Source organism: Microtus ochrogaster, chromosome 4 (assembly GCF_000317375.1).
Source record: "Microtus ochrogaster isolate Prairie Vole_2 chromosome 4, MicOch1.0, whole genome shotgun sequence".
In the NCBI taxonomy this organism is placed as follows: Eukaryota; Metazoa; Chordata; class Mammalia; order Rodentia; family Cricetidae; genus Microtus; species Microtus ochrogaster.
The window spans coordinates 52373703-52391103 of record NC_022011.1 but is presented as its reverse complement, the minus strand read 5'-3'; the positions used below and the strand labels follow the sequence as shown (position 1 = coordinate 52391103).

At 46.2% G+C, this 17401-nt stretch overlaps 1 protein-coding gene across 2 annotated transcripts in view; it reads left to right on the top strand.

The window, feature by feature from the left end:
* The window catches only part of Pnpla7 (patatin like phospholipase domain containing 7), a 77692-nt gene that overhangs the window by 51704 nt on the left and 8587 nt on the right, over positions 1–17401 (top strand). For both annotated transcript variants that reach the window (XM_026778891.1, XM_005346358.2), the window contains exons 21-25: positions 2957–3106; positions 11629–11692; positions 12253–12421; positions 13564–13746; positions 14508–14626. In XM_026778891.1, the coding sequence (XP_026634692.1) occupies positions 2957–3106; positions 11629–11692; positions 12253–12421; positions 13564–13746; positions 14508–14626 (685 nt within the window). The remainder of the gene's footprint in view (positions 1–2956; positions 3107–11628; positions 11693–12252; positions 12422–13563; positions 13747–14507; positions 14627–17401) is intronic.

Sequence of the window (17401 nt, the reverse complement as noted above, 5' to 3'; positions counted from 1 at the left end):
TGGAGCCTGTCCTGGCACTAGCTCTGTAGACCAGGCTGGTCTCGAACTCACAGAGATCCGCCTGCCTCTGCCTCCCGAGTGCTGGGATTAAAGGCGAAAGACTGTTTTTTGTTCATGCTGGTAAGGCTCCTTTGAAGCAGCCTCCTTGGAAAGGACTCTTTCAAGAAGAGCCAGTCTGGCAATGGTGGCACACGTCTTTAATCCTAGCACTCCGGAGGCAGAGGCAGATGGATCTTTATGAGTTCGAGGTCAGCCTGCTCTACAAGAGCTAGTTCCAGAAGAGGCTCCAAAGCTGCAGAGAAACCCTGCCTCGAAAAAAAACAAAAAACAAAAAAAGGGGGGGGGGACAGAAGTGGCCAAGGGAGGAGTTTCCTGGTTGGGGCCTCTGGGCCAGACAGGTCCTCCTCAAGAGGGACCTATGCCCCTAGAACAGGAAGGCAGGGGAAGTGGATCAGGAAGATAAATAAAGAAGGCTTCCTTCTATAGGCCTGGGAGAGCAGGGGAAGATGCAGGATGTGGATGTAACTAGGAAATGGCAGGAGACCTCAGAGGAACCACTGGGGCCACACCCGCTTTGTTACCATCAGTTCGCTTTGAATGAGGGGCAGGGTACTGGAGAGTGTGGCACCAAAGAGGGCCCATTTTAGGCCTTGTGACTAAAGCCATAAGAGGCTATGTAGTAGAGGCCCAGAGCTACCTCTTGGGGCTGAGGCCTGCGAACAGGGAGTGGTAATAGGCACAAACATGTAGGGAGTTGAGCAGAGATCACCCGGTGCCCAGTCCACAGTAGTCTGGGTCATCTGAGCAGGCCATGTCAGTTTATTGTTTTTGTTTATTTAGAGATGCAGGTACTTTAGTTTTGGAAGGTTTGAGATGTTTATTTAATAAAAGAAATATTTTTATAAATTAACTATAGCTATTTCATTCAGTAACTTTTCTCACCATATAAAGATGTGGAATTTTTTGTTGTTATTTTATTTTTTGAGACAGGGTGTCTCTGTGTAGTCTTGGCCGTCCTGAAATTTGCTCTGTAGACTAGGCTAGCCTGGAACTCACAGAGATCTGCCTACCTCTGCCTCCTGAGTGCTATTATTAAAGGTGTACCACCTAGCTTAAAGATGTGTTTTACTTTTTGCTAGCTAAGAGGGTCATTCATTTAGCTGTTTTCTCCATTATCAAACATCTCTCCCAACTCTATTATTTATTTATTTATTTTGTTGTTGTTGTGTTTTTTGTTCTGTTTTGCTTTTTGAGACAGGGTACTATTCTTTATCTGACTGGCCTGGAGTTTACTATATAGACCAGGCTGGCCTCAGACCCACAGAGATCCTCCTGTTTCTACCTCCCAAGTGCTGTAATTAATGGTGTGCGCCACTATCTCTGGCCTTCCCAACTATTTTAAACAATACAGCAGTAAAATCTTTGTGTGTGTGTGTGTGTGTGTATGACATATGTGAGGTATGTGTGTGTGGTACACATATAGTAATTATGAAGCCATGAATGAGTTAAGTGTGTGGTATATACATGGTGTCTGGGAGGTATATATGCAAGTTGTAGTGTGTGTGGTATATATGATGTATCTGAGATATCTGTTAATTGTATGCATGGTGTATGTGTGATTTATGTATAATGTAGGAGGATGTATGTATAATATCTGTTGTATGTGTAGGTGAGATGCATGTGTCCTCCTAAGATTGCAGACTTGTGTCCGGACGCTTGTCACAGCCTGAGTGTGCTCTTAGGTCTGCTTGAAATAGCAAACACTTCCTAAACTCTATCTCTTATATCCTGTACCTGTGTCATCTGGAAACAGGGGTCTTTCCTGGCTCTGTGCCTACCAGTCACTAAATGGGGCTCCACATATCCCTGGAGCTCCACCTGTACCTCTGCACCGGACTTCTAATGTCCAGGCAATTGGGACTATGTGTCTAATAGTTTCCTGAAGCTCCTAGGGTGAGGAGCAGAGAAGATGCCAGGCATTTGGAAACAACCCTTAAGGGAGACAGGTGGCCCAGGCCTGAAGATAGGTCTGTCTGTGTCATTGTAAAAAAGGTCAGGGGTGGGAGGGACATTGTAGAGGAGGGTGGGCTACCAGTGGCCAGGCAGCCCATAGCACAACGGTGCCACAGGAAACCTGATCAAGTGGGGGCCTGCCTGTCAGCTGTCATGAGATGTGCTTAGCCACCTTTGTGGACACAGGAGGGACTCACTCAAGAGAACTTTGTACTGAAGGAGAACTTGTACCAGGATCTTCTGCTACAGGATAGCAAATAAAAACGTCTTTGGTCTTGCACTTGTGTAGTTGAGTGGCCCTTAGCCCCTGCAGCTGAGTAGGACCCTGGGAGGAGGTTCAGGCTCTTTGTGTCTGGGTGAGGCACCGTGGGACCTTTGGATATCCTGGTCTTGGGAAATCTCTACTTGCTTCGATTTCTCCTTCAGGGGTCACTTCTGGTGTCTCCCTAGGATGCTCCTGCCCCTGCCCCAGAATGACCTTCCTCATTTATTCTCTGTTTCCTTTGGTTTTTGAAAATCCCTGTGGCTAAGAGATGATAAAGGTGTGTTTGTTGCTCTTCTAAGTTTCCAGTTTCCCAAGTGATTAAAATACAAAATCTATAGAGCGCGAGTCCTTATAGGCATGTATGTATCCCATCAAGAGAGGCAGAGCTGAGGCCAGCCCAGGCTACATAGTGAGACCATTGGGGTGGGGGCTCTCATCTGACAAAATGTTTTCCAAATTTTCTTGCTCCTTGAATTCCTAAGCTCTGGAGGGTCAAGATAATTTATGCAGGGCCAAAACTTAGAACACATTAGATTTGGTATTGAACCAAGGGCCTGCTTTAGTCATTGCAAGAGTGAAAGCAGACTCTGATCCTTCTTGGTGGCACCCTGTGTCATCTGGGACTTTGGAAACTGGTGGCCTAACGTTCCAAGTTGATTCCTGGTTCTGTGCTTACAGGTCACCAGCTTGGGCTTTACACAGAAAACAACAAATGGGACTTGGGGAACCCACCTGGCAACTTGTCCACGGTAGCAGCAATGCCTGTGTCTGAAGATGTGCCCCTAACTGCCTTTGCCCTGGAACTTCAGCATGCCCTCAGTGCCATTGGTAAGCTACATAGAGGTCCTGAAGGTAAAAATTATCGGTTCCTCAGGAGCTGTGGACTGCCCTCTACACTCTGGGTGGATCTAGGGGAGGCTCTACTCTAAGGGAACCTTCCACATTAAGGGAATTCCAGGCTCTGAGATCTTCATGGGCACAGAGAATGTAATAGTATATGATGTGTTAGAAACCCTGAGATGGAGGGTCCCAGACATTAGGAGACTCCTTTGTATAGGCATCCCCCATCACAGGACCCTCGTTTTGGGTTCTGAGGCTGCTAGAAGTATATGCCAGCACCCTGCTTGCTGGAGTGGGTGTTGGAATAGATGTCCGGGGAACTTGCTGACCTGATGGAAAACGGAAAAATGCTTGGATGGGATCAGGTAGCTTTGGTAGGTAGGGGGTTGGTTAGAATGAGACCACTTTTGGGTCAACAGCTAGAGTATTAGTTGTAGGATGAAACCCAGAGCTGATCGTCCATCAGGAAGAAGCTGTTAAATTTTAGAGCCTCGGCTTGGCAAGATGGCTCAGCAGTTAAAGATGTTTTCCACCAAGCCTGACAACTTAAGTTTGATCCCCGGTACCTACATGGTGGAAGGAGAGAACCAGCTCCCACAGCTGTCCTCTGACCTCCACGGTCATGTGCACCCACTCCTCCACAAGTGCAGATCAACCAATAAATATATGCTCAAAATTTTGGAATCTAAGAATAAGAAATTAAAACTCAGGAGAGTTCTTGAGAATTTCCAAGTTTGTAAGGTATTCTGTTTTTCTTAACATTTAAAAAAAAACTTTTATTGATTTTTTTGTGGACTTCACATCTTGCATTCCAGTCCTTAGCTTCCTGTCCCCTTGTATCTGCCCCCTGTCCTTGCAAACTGCCCCCTCCCTAATCAAAACTAAATTTAAAAGAAAAAACGAAAGCCAAACAAAATAAACAAAAACAAACAAGGAGAAGGAGGAGGAAGAAAGAGGGGGAGGAGGAAGAAGGAAGAATGATGATAATGATGATGATGATCTTGCTGTGGAAGCTGCAGTGTGGCCCGTTGAGCACAGTTCACCCTCTAGTCCATTCGCCTTTATTTGCAAGTCTTCATTGCCACAGGTCACTCTCCGGCTTGAGGCCTCTTTTTTTCTTTAATGATTTTTTTTAAAAGATTTATTTATTTATTATGTGTACAGTGTTCTGCCTGCATGTATGCCTGCAGGCCAGAAGAGGGCACCAGATCTTATTTTAGATGGTTGTGAGTCACCATGTGGTTGCTGGGAATTGAACTCAGGACCTTTGGAAGAGCAGGCAGTGCTCTTAACCACTGAGCCATCTCTCCAGCCCTCTTTAATTATTTTTTTAAAATTTGTTTCACATTCCAACCACAATTCTCCCTCTCCCCTTTCCAGCCCCCAACCTCTACCCCACAGCACACCCCATCCACTCCTCCCAAGGGTAAGGGCTCCCATAGGGAGTCAACAAAGCCTGGCCCATTAAGTTGACGCAGGACCAAAGTCCCCACCCCCATGCATTAAGGATGAGTATTGCATCCCACCATAGGGGATGGGCTCTGACAAGCTAGCTTATGCACCAGGGATAGATCATGGTCCTTCTGCCAGGGGCTCCTCAGATAGACCTAGACAACTGCCACCCATGTGCAGAGGGTCAAGGCCTCTTTTCTTAACATTTTATTTACAAGTGTTCATGTAATTTTGAAGTGAGATATGATTATATATACTCATGGTATGTTATAGTAAAAGTTTCAGGAATGTCTCTGTAAAGTGAATGCAGTCCCTATGTCCAGTGATCATAAACAAGATACTATTGGGATATCTATTTCAGTACAGCACAAACATATCCTCTACCCTGCGGATACTTAAATGATATAGAACAGTGGTTCTAAACCTGTGGGTCGCACATCAGATAACCTGTATATCTGATATTTACATTACAGTTCATAACAGTAGCAAAATTACAGTTATGAAGTAGCGGTGAAATAATTTTATGGTTGGGGGTCACCACAGCATGAAGCACTGTATTAAAGAATCGAAGCATTAGGAAGATTGAGAACCACTGATATAAAACATTAAATAATGCAAACCAAAGATCTGTAAAATTGAAAGATACCACAGTATCTATTATTTATAAATTATTCTTAAAAGCTTAATGTTTCGATATATTGTGATATATATAGTTTAAAATTATTGGGTTTATTGCTGTTGTTGTTGTTTGTTTGTTTGTTTTTTTTTGTTTTTGTTTTTTTTAGACCAAGTCTCATGCACTGTGTAGCCCTGGCTGTTCTGGATTTCTCTATGTAGACCAGGCTGGTCTTGAACTCACAGAGATCAGCCTGCCTCTGCTTCCAGACTGCTGGGGTTAAAGATGTGTGCCACCATCCTTGGCTTGTTTGATAGTCTTCATCTTTGTTTTGCAGTCCATATTGTAGGTGTATAGAAAGTTCCGTTCATTTTCGGTGACATTGGTCAGATTGTTTAGGCTGCATCCAGTGCACTGTCAAGTTGCTCTATGGAGAAAACTTTTTTATTTCAAGATAATTATGGAATCACAGGAAATGGTGAAGTAAGAAAAGGCCCCCTAACCCTTTCCAATGTCTCGTATGGTAACACCACATAGGATGCTAAGACTACTCAAAGGCCAGCTCCAGACTCGTTAGCTGTTCTTGTGTTTGTATACCTGCACATATAGGTATGTGAATGCACATTGTCCCTCCTTTGACACGGGCATCAGGCCCATACCAACACTGCAAAATCCTCATTGCCATAGAAACCCTTCTAGCTTCCATTTTAAAGCTGCCACAATATATCAACACCCTTCTCGCTGACATCCAAACAATTCTGCTTAATCTCTGATTTTTGTCATTCTGAGAAATTTATAAAAATAGAATCATAGCGTGTGCCCACGTGAGATTTTCTTTCTTTTTTTAAATATGAAACCCTTCACAGATTGGAATATCTTCTTTTTTCAGATGCCATGCTAATATTTGTATTATTTTTATTCATTTTTAGTATATATGCTGCCAAAGCAAACATGGCTTGCTTTCTTATTGCTACAGCACATTCACATTATTGAAGGGTGTCTGGATAATTTCCAGCTTGGGAATGTTGTGAATTAAATTGTTGTGACCATTTGTGTAATGGATGGAATTTTTTCATTTCTCTGGCGTCTGAGTGTGTCAGTCTAATAGTAAACTGCCAGGTTTTCTCCACAGTATCTATATTATTTGTATTCCCAGCAGCAGTGTGTGAAGGACCAGTTTCCTCACATCCTTGCCAATATTCTGTGTCATCACTATTTTAATTTTAGCTATTTTAATAGGAACATAGTGATAGCATGCCTTAATTTTATTTTTTCATTTATTTACTCTTTTTTTTTTTTGAGATAGGGTCTCACTATGTTGTCTTGGCTGGTCTGAAGCTCTTTAATTTCAACTCTTGGGTTTTTTTTGTCGTTCATTTATAGCTTTTTTTTTTTTTTTGAAACAGGGTCTTACTTTGTAGCCTTTGCTGGCCAAGAATTCACTATGTAGACCAGGCTGACCTTGAACTCACAGAGCTCCACAGCCTCTGCCTCCTGAGTGCTGGGGTTAAAGGAATGTGCCACCATGCCTGGTTCCTACGCACTAATTTTAATTTGCTTTTCTCTGTCGGCTTATGGCACTAAACATTTTGGGTACAGATTCACTCTCTGTATGTATTCTCTTGATGAAATGTCTGTTCATATATTCTTCTTCCTTGCTTTTTTCTTTATGCTTTTGTATGTGTTATTGACTGCTGGGGTAGAGCCCAGGGCCTCATGCATGCTAAACAAGCATTCCACTTTCAACTGCACCCCGGTTTCCTCTTCTCCTTCTCTAATTGGCCATTGGTTTTCTTACTGTGGAGGCTAGTGGGGAAGGAGACCCACTTTTAAAGATGATACACATCTGTAATCCCAGCTCTTGGGAGGCAGAGGCAGGAAGATGGCTGCAAATTTAAGCCAGCCTGATCATCATAGTAAGTGCTAAGCCAGTCACCGCTACATAGAAAGACCTTGACGCCATAAATAAACAAAGAAAGAAAGAAACAGACCTTTGATTTGTGAAGAGTTGTAGAAGTGAAGCAAACTTGGGTAGACGTGTGGATTTCACATGCATCCCTGCTCCCTCACCATGCACAGCTATCCCTGCTATCAGCATTCCTTATCAGAGTGGAGCTTGTGTCTCTTTACCATTGCCCAGGGTTCAGAGCGGGGCGGGCATGCGGGGTGTGTGTGTGTGTGTGTGTGTGTGTGTTCACTACTCCAGTATCACTCAAGGTGGTTTCAATCAGTTGTCCTAAGGGTCCTCTGCTCTGCCTACTCATCCCTTCCAAACAGACGTGGAAACCACTAATCTCTTTGTTGTTTCCCTTATGGTATGGGATGCAGGATCTTTTTTCATGCGCTGTGTTCATCTGTGCATCACTGATTCAGTTAGGCTAGCCAGCTGGCAAGCTCCAGGAGTCTCCTGTTTCTGTCCTGCCAGTGCTAGGGATCTGAATGCAGGTTCCTTGGGCTTGCATGGCAAGTACTTGGCAAACTCAACCATCTCTCCAGGCTCCCTGGTTGTTTTCATATTGTTGAAATTTAAGAGTCTATTATATCTATTTTAGATAAGTTTTCCATAGAACATTTCTTTTGTGACTATTTTTTTCCTGGTCAGTGACTTGTCATTTCATTCACTGAACAGTGCCTGTTACAGAGTAGGGATTTTTATATATTGCAAGTAAACCTTACTGGCTATTTATTTCATGAATCATGTCTTTGGGTGGCCTTTACCAAACAGTGCTCTGCTTATCAGCTGGTCTGAATCTGGTCAGAGAGAATAGTTACACGCAAGATGCACACATGTATGTTACACTGCTCCTGGGGAAACACTGTAGCAAGCTCTCTTGTCAGACTATCTTTGAATTGCCAACTCCCAAATAACAACAGGAAGACTTCCTATTAATTATGAAAGGTTGGGCATTAGCTTAGGCTTGTCTCAACTAGATGTTAAAACTTAATCCATTTATATTAATCTAGGTCTGCCATGTGGCATTACCTCTCTTCCATCGTGCACCTCCTGTTTCCTATCCATATCTCCCTGGCGACTCCTCCTTTCTTCTCAGAGTTCTTTCTCTTCCTGGAAATCCCACCTATACCTTCTGTCTAGCTGTCGACCACTCAGCTTCTTATTACACCAATCACAGCAGCGCATCTTCACACAGTGTGCAAATGTTCCGCAACAAAACATGAGCAAGTAGCTCGCTACTCGACCCTGATAGGGAACCAATAAGAAACTAAAGTACTGATACCACCAAAGTCTAACTCGGTGAACCAGTAAGTTTTATTCAGTTTCTTTAGGAATCTGGGTGAAGGGTTAATTACAGGAGCAGAAATGACTGAAAGAAAGTGGCATCACCAGAAGCCCACCCCAGCCTGGGTGACAACCATGAAAGCTGAAAACCTAGAGCTCCCTACGTAACCATAGGCAGCTTAGCACCTTGGAGAGTGTCCTCCTCAGGTAGCTTCTTTCAGGTACTTGGCTGATCTGCCTCCTGTAGGCCATTCAGCTGGTCTGAGACAGTGTCTCTCAGCAGTTCCCTTGGGGAGGGAAGAGCCTACTGAATCTGGTTAGTTTCAGTGACTTCCTAGATTTATGCGAGTTGTTTACTTCCTTAGCTTATAGAACTTGCCTCAAGGATGGAATACTGCCTCTTCCCTTATAACATCCCGTTGTTTCTCCCCCTTTTAATATCCTGTGTGTGAGGAGGTATTTTTTTCCCATGAGACAGGGTTTTCCTGTAGCTTTGGAGCCTGTCCTGGCACTCGCTCTATAGACCACGCTAGCTTTGAACTCACAGAGATCTGCCTGTCTCTGTTTCCTGAGTGCTGGGATTAAAGGCGTGCACCACCACTGCTAAGATGGGAGGTTTTATCTAGGAGGAAATTGCTGCACAACCAGAGCAAGTTTCTTTGAGTGGGCAGCAAGGAACAACAGGTGCAGTGGTTCATTCTCAGCTGGTCTCCAGGGCTCAGGAACCGGGAAAGCAGCCTGCCTTGGGCATATACCTATGGGACAGGACTTGCTGGGTCAAAATGTTGGAGAATATCCCGTGTCTAAGAGCAGGAGCCGAGCCCAGCTCTCTTGACCTGCCCCTTCCTAACTCAGGAACCAGCAAACCCCTGGTGATTCTTGAGAACTACAAGTAAGAAAGGGGAGAACTGTCCTGCCAGTTGAACCAAAACCCTCATTTAGAAAAGCCACATTGTGCCTACTTTTGCCTTGAGTCAGGTGGCTGCCTTTGGTACATTCGTTTCACTTCCAAGGGTGTTATTGCTTGTGACGAATCCAGGCAGAGAAGTTTTCTTTTGTCGTGGAAGGTGTTCCCCTCTTCTCTAGCTTCTCTGGATCTAGGAACCTAGAAGCGAAGCTGTCAGGCAGCCTGGTACAGTGCTGTCCAAGCCTTCAGGGACCTGGGATAACAACCTGGCTGGATGCTGCGTTTGGGCTACACCCCTCAAAGTAGAGACAGGTAGTTCTGGTGAGCCTCCTGACTTTTGGGATTCCTGCTTCCAATGAGGCCAGAGGCTCCCCTCAACTAGGCTGGCCTACCTTGTGCACTATAGGAGGAAGCATCCTGCCTCCCTCCACAGAACCCTGAGCCTCTGGCAGAGACATGATCAGTGTTGTCTAAGGGAAGAGCTGGAAGTCTTGACTTTGAGAGCCGAGATACTATCTCTAGGGAGCTCTATGCTTATTTTCTAGCTCCCAAATCTAGTAAGGGCGCTTAGACAGAGAAGTACCCTGAGGGTGAGTGGATCTAGCCTGGGGTCAGACCAGTACCTTGATGTTTTATGTAACGAGAATTCATCTATCTTATGCAGGAAGGCCTCTTAACAGGAGGAGGTGGAGATGGTGGTGCCTCATCTACTACTGTCCAGGCTGAGGAAGCATTGGCCTCAAAGCGCATATAGGACCTGCTGCCTTTTGCTTTTCACCTTCGTAGTGGGACAGATTTGCCTGCTTAAAAAGTTTCCACTGGCTTTGTTGTTGTTGTTGCTTAATTTTTTTGAGACAAGGCTGGCCTGGAACTCACTGTATAGACCAGGCTGGCCTGGAACTCCCCGAGATCCCCTTCTCTCTGCAGGCAGGTGCCACCATGCCTGGCTCCGTTTGCACAATTTAAGGAGACTTGTGATAAGCACACTGCGGCTGCCTTCCCAACTGTAAAGATGCCCTTATTCTGTGCGCCTCTCAGAGACTACTGCTAATTAAAATATGGTACTGTTGGCAGATGCAGTGGTGTTCGCTTGTAGGCCTAGCTACCTGAAATGCAGAGCTGGGGCAATTGCTTGAATTTAGGAGTTCAAGACGCTGGAGCCTAAGACCCTGGTGTGTGTGTGTGTTGGGGGGAGTGTCTTATGAATTAGCTAATTAGTCTTTTTGTTCATTTGCTTGTATTTTTTTGGGACAGAGTTTCTCTGGGTAGCCCTGGCTGTCCTGAAATTCACTCTGTAGACCAGGCTGGCCGTAAACTCAGAGATGGCCTGCCTCTGCCTCCCGAGTGCTGGGATAAAAGGCGTGCACCACCATCACCCAGCCTGAATTAGCTCTTAATTATACACTCTTGGATGAGCTTGTTGAGAATGGTTTTTGTTTTGTTTTGTTTTGTTTTTTGAGACAATGTCTAACTGTGTAGCTCTAGCCTAGACTAACTGAAAGCATGTAGATCAGGCTAGCCTTGAACTCACAGAGATCCACCTGCCTCTGCTTTCTAAGTGCTGGGATTAAAGACTGAGTTACAACAGCTGGCTTGTTAAAATTGATTTCAAGGGCTGGAGAGATGGCTCAGTGGTTAAGATCACTGGCTGCTCTTCCAGAGGACCCAGGTTCAATTCCCAGTCAACCACATGGCAGCTCACAACTCTCTGTAAGTCCAGTTCTAGCGGCTCCGACACCCTCACACAGTCATATATCCAGGCTATGCAGGCTACACCACTATTAAAGAAGAATGATTTGGGTCTCCTTGTATATTATCATTGGCTTTCCCACTGCTGGGCTCTTTTCTGCCCATAGCCAGTGTACTCTTGAGGCAGCTTCTGAGAGTGACCAGTGCTCTCCACTCTGCATCGCCTCTGAGCCACCTCTGACCTTCCTTGGCTGATCTGAGAGGCATGGATGGGAAAGCTTGGCATCTGTGTGTGAATGAACTAGATTTGGATCCAGGCCACTATAGATGTTTCTTTGGGAAATTACAGGATTTCAAGTTTTACTGCTGCGTGCTGTCCTTGCCCTAGCTTGTGTTCACACACGGGATGGCAGGATTGCAAACACTTGGTTCAGATGTCAACAGGAGACCCAGATTTGAAGAGGCAGCTTAAAAACTTGCCACATCCCCGTTGCCAGCAGTCCCTCCCAGGGAGCTGACCTCCGGACAAGGTGTAAGCACGTTTGTCCTTTGCTTGTCCTTAGAGACGGCTGCTGGGACAGACTTCTGAAATGGGTGGTTGTTCTCAGGTCCTGTCCTGCTGCTGACCAGTGACAACATCAAACAACGCCTTGGTTCTGCTGCTCTAGACAGGTGCGCATAAGGTGACACCCTTATGGTCCCATGTAGAGAAATTTAGTCAGCCTGAACTTCCTTCTTAGCTGCCCTGGTGTAGTCTTGAGATGGACCTCATTAGCCCTGTGCCTTGGTGTCTGCACATTCTAGTATGTTCCTTGTCCAGCTATACCCGCTAGTCTTTATATGTGCTTGGGTACCATCAGAGGTCCCAGGAGACAACCAGGTCCTGCTTATCATATAGGCAGCTCTGCATCTCACCTTCTCTTAAGCCCCCAACTTCTAGGCATGGCCACAGCCTCTGCTCAACTGCCCAGTTCCAAGCACCCACTGCTGCTCTGTGGGAGAGGTGCTAATGAAGATGAGAAGCCTTAGGAGCCCTCACAGAAGGTGAGGTCAGCACTCAGGAGGCAGAGGCTGACCAGTCTCTCTGAGTTTGAGGCTCCCTGGTCTACACAGGGAGTTCCAGGCCAGCCAGTGCTATATAGTGAGACCCTGTCTCAAAAAACTTTTTTCTTTTAAATTTTATTATAAATTTTTTTTAAAAAAAAGATGAGGTGCTGCCTTATGTCTTTCAGTATCCATGAGTACCGGCTATCCAGCTGGCTGGGGCAGCAGGAGGACATCCACCGGATTGTGCTGTATCAAGCAGACAGCACACTCACACCCTGGACCCAGCGCTGCATCAGGCAGGCTGATTGCATCCTTATTGTGGGTTTGGGAGAGCAAGAGCCAGTAGTGGGCGAGGTGAGTGCTCAGAGGGACTTCCAACCCAGACCCGCCTATCTTTCCGTTAGCGGAAATACTTTTCAGGAGAGGACCCACGTGTTTGCTGGTCTCTTTAGAGACCTCTGCTATGTTCACGCCTAAAGATTATATAGAAATAATGCCGTTTTATATCATTCTGAAATTGTGTTTGTTTGTCTTGATTTTTGAAGATGGGGTTTATTTGTGCAGCCCTGTCTGTCCTGGGACTCACTGTGTAGACCAGGTTGGACTTGAAGTTAGAGATCCTCCTGCCTCTGCCTTCCACATGCTAAGATTAAAGCATGTGCCACCACCTCCCTCATGAAATTTACTTTTTCATTGATACCCAGGACTGATAAAGATCCCACTGTTTTACCCATTTTTATGGCTGTTTGGTTTTCCGTTTGTGAGTGTCCACCGTACAGTCTCTACCAGTTACTTTATAGTAACAAGCAAGGTCGAGTTATCCTCTGATACTTTCAAGTTGCTGACCCCAAAGAAAATGTGTGTACTTACTAGACGCTGCCAAGCTGCTTCCCCGGTTGTGAATGGCTGCAGGTGTGGCTGAAGAGCTCCCGTCCTTCTCAGGAGTGGGAACTCTGGCTCCATTCATGTCCTTTAACTAAGCAGTATGAGGTGATTCCTCGTCATTTGAATTAGTGTGCCCATCTCCTCTCTGCTCTACCTGCTCAGCTTCCATTTCAAGTGTCTGCCCTACCTGTCTAATCCTGGGGCAGCTAGAATCAGCCCCTCTGATATCTATTCCCATTGTGCACGAGCAGTGCTATTTTGTAAGGCAGGTGCCCAAAAAGTGCATCGTCTGTGAAGGTCACAGCCTACAGTCACACAGCAGTGTGTTTGAGACGCGGGAGGAAGCACTCTTGTCTCATACTCCCAGCATTCCCCTGGTAGCCGTGTTGGCCAGCCAGCACAGTTAGTGGACCATGTGGTCAGGGTGTTAGTAGCCATCTTTACAGCCCGGCTACTAACTAGACCATCCCACACTGTCCTCTCTGGGGGCCAGCTATCAGGGCAGTGCTGAGTGTCGACCTTGGAGATAGCTCTGTGGTGGTCCTGGGTTCTGTTCTGTTTCAGCCTTCAGGCTTACCTGGACTTGCTGACCAGGCCTTATTCTCCTCTAGCTGGAGCGAATGTTGGAGAACACAGCTGTGCGTGCCCAGAAGCAGCTGATCTTGTTGCACAAAGAGGACGGTCCAGGGCCTGCCCGCACAGTGGAGTGGCTCAACATGCGGAGCTGGTGCTCTGGCCACTTGCACCTCCGCTGCCCACGCCGTGTCTTCTCTAAGAGGAGCTTGCCCAAGTTGGTGAGGCCTGGTGGGCTGGCCCAGCAGGACTTAGTCCTGATTACACTACCTTTGCCTCCTGTTTATACATCTAGAGCTGTCTTTCTCCTCCTTTATGCACATCAGGGCTCGTGGGTTCTTATTGAGCTTGCCTATTCTGATCTGAACTCTGTGATCATAACTTTGGAACTCTTGGGCTACCTTGCAGGTTGAGGAAGTCCCAGCACAAAGCACAGAGAGGCTGTCCAGACCTGGGAACCAGTGAGCTCAGGGATCAAGGCTGAGAGTCTCACATTTAGCTGAGGCCCTAAAGAGATATTATGGCTGGATCACTGTGCTATCCCTTCAGAGCAGAGACAGATACAATCCTAGGACACCTCTTCCTTGGGCCATCTTTAGTTCTTTGAGCTCATTGTGAAAACTAGTGCTTGGAAGCATTGGTACTATCCACATGCTACAGCCCATTCAACACCCTAGCTCAATGGGCAGCATCTTGTTGACTGCATTCCTGCCTGGGACCATATGCCTCAAGAGCACTCCCTACATAAAGACTCCTGTGAGGGCATCCTGAGGGGCTCTGTGGTCTTAGGCAGTTAGAAGCTTCCTCTAGGTCTGTGTGTCCTCAGCCAGCACCTCTCAGGTGAGCTTGGACCCTGTCAGGCACTTGGGTGCTAATGCTGTGTCCTGTGTCCTGGAAAGGAGAGGCTGTGAGTCAAATCAGGACATGCCAACTTTTAGCTGGAGAAATGCACAAACCTCTGTCTCCCTTTGGCTCCTTTCAGGTTGAGATGTACACGCGCGTTTTCCAACGACCACCAGACCGTCACTCAGACTTTTCCCGCCTGGCACGGGTGCTGACAGGCAATGCCATTGCCTTGGTGCTTGGAGGAGGTGGAGCAAGGTGAACCCTCCCCCACCTCCAAATGTGTGCCACACTCCCACCGGCCTTACCCTGACTGAGCATAGGTGCCGCAGATGCAAAGATCCTTGGACCGCTCTCGTACTCTCAGGAGAGTCCCCATGGATGGCAAGAGTGTGGTCCGCATGCCAAAGTGCCTAGGTGCCTGTGTGTTTATAACCTAAATGTTTTGGATTTCACTGTTACCAGTTTGGTAGAAGAAGATATGTGTGTTGTCTGACTATCTATGCTTAGCAGCATCTGTTTGGTTAGCCATGTGTCTCCGCTTTGAACATTGTCTGCTCTTGTCCTTTGCCAGTTCCCCAGTGGGCTCCCCATGAGGTTCTTTCCATTTTAATATATTCTCTATGAAGGAATGACCTGCTCTGCTCATGGACTAGAGAAATATCCTTCAGTTCTTTAAGCTTGCGGTTCTTTAAAGCAGTTTTAGCCCATGCAATTCCTGCCCTGAGTTGTCATCTGACCCTTCCGAGCTGAAAGACGGAGGCCCATGGCATCGTGGGAGGATGAAGTGGTTGGTGATCCAGATATGCAGGAGGAGCCGTGTCAGACTCCACATCTCCCCAGGAGGAGGGGTGCTCTGGAGCTGACCCACTGTGAACTGAGTCCTGGCTCTGCTCAGTCTACAGTGAAGTGACCCCCCCAACCCACCCACCCAGTGCATGCTCATTGTATCTTGAATCATGGGTGAACTGACCTAGAGGAGGGGTGTGACATTATCAGGTAGGGGAGGCCCTAGTCCTTCCTGTGGGCCTGGATAATAGAAACTTAGAATGGTTCAGTACAGACCTGGTCCTGGTTTGCATGTCAGGCCAACAGCATTTTTGAAAACTTTACCACTTGGCTCAAGGTGTACTTAAAAGCTGAGTGTTTCTGCAAGGCACACAAAGAGCAGTCCTCTGCTTTCCCTTTCTGGGGCCAAATACTTTCTTTTCTTTTCTTTTTTTTTTTTTTTTCTGAAGCTGAGGACCGAACCCAGGGCCTTGCGCTTGCTAGGCAAGCGCTCTACCACTGAGCTAAATCCCCAACCCCCAAATACTTTCAAAGTCCGTTTGGACATTGACTTTTCTGTGATCCTAAGTAGTAGTCCTATCTGACTAATGTTTCCTTAAATTTTAGAACACTGACTTCCTAACTCTCAAATAACCTACATCTGTTGGTCTCTCTGTACCTTCACCTGCATGTGGCTCAGCATCTCTCTCTCGCTCTTGCTCTCTAATCCTCATGAGGTTCCATTGTGAGGGCGTAGCCCTTTCAGAGGTAAATCATATCCATGGGTCTCTGAACATTTCCTTCTTTAATCCTAGCACTCAGGAAGCAGAGGGAGGTGGATCTCTGTGAGTTTGAGGTCAGCTTGGTCTGTTGTCCTCTTTTTTAAATTGTTGCTGCCTTTTACACCACGGCTGTGTGACGAAGGGAACTTATCTAAATTTCTGTCCCTCTGAAGAACTCAGGATTCAAAGGTTGAGGTGAACTTCTGCTCCTCAGGCTGCTCCCCGCCCCTCCTTAACAACCCTTCTCACCTGGCTCCTCCCTACCACTTACTGTCAGCTAGTTGCTGACGCAACCTCTTGACTACAGGTGAATTTTATTTAATCAAACACATCTTTGCAGCATTAAGCAAATGTTCCAGAGCATAAACAAAAGTAACACACCTTAAAATAATGTTCTTCAACACTGGTCTTAGAAAAGGGGTGGGGGTGGGGGGTGGGCTGGAGAGATGGTTCAGAGGTTAAGAGCACTGGCTGCTCTTCCAGAGGTCCTGAGTTCAATTCTCAGCAAACTCATGGTGGCTTACAGCTATCTATAATGAGATCTGGTGCCCTCCTCCGGCATGGAGGTGTACAGGCAGGAGGAATATAATATACATAATAATAACTAAATAAATATTTTTTTTTTTAAAAGTCAAGTTCCAGGACAGCCAGAACTGTTAACACAGAGAAACCATCTTTAAAAAAGAGAGAGAACAAAAGGAGCTTCACCTCCTTTTCTGATACCATCAGTGTACCTACCAATAGACACCGATAGACACTGCCAGAGCATTCATATCCTCTTAGCAGGTTCAGACAGACCAGATCATCTCTGTTCAAGTTTTCCAGGGCTTCACACCCCCAACCCACCAGCACCCCTCCTTCATCTTCATTCACTGCTTTGTGCCAGTGTTGTCCCTCAGGCTCTGGCTCTCTTTTAGTGACATCTCTGAATGAATGTATTAATTTTGTATCATTCTCTTTATCTCTCTGCATCCCTGCCTTTCTGCTTCTCTCTGTCTCTGTGTATGTGCATTGCGGCAGGGATCGCAGGGGATAACCTCAGTGTCATTCCTCAAACCACCATCTGCCTTGCTTCTTTTGCTGGAATGGAGTTGCCAAGTAGACTAGGCTGGGCTCTCCTCAACCCTGCTGCTCTCCAGGCCTCCAGCAGCTACATTAACTATGTAGTTAATATCTTACTACTCACCATCTCCAGTGACTCTTTGTATCCGTATTGACTCCACTGCCAGTAAGGCCCTCTTCTCTCTCTCTCTCTCTCTCTCTCTCTCTCTCTCTCTCTCTCTCTCTCTTTCTCTCTCTCTCTCTCTTTAAGCCTCACTCAGATTTCTCTTTACCTTCTCCTTTTTAGTGCCCCTCCCCTTTTTATTTTGAGACAGGGTTTCACTAAATGTTATAGAGATTCCATAGTCCCAGCTTCAAGGATTCTACTTTAAGAAGGAGTCTTACTTTAAGAAGGAGTCTCCTTTCTCTCTCTCTCTCTCTC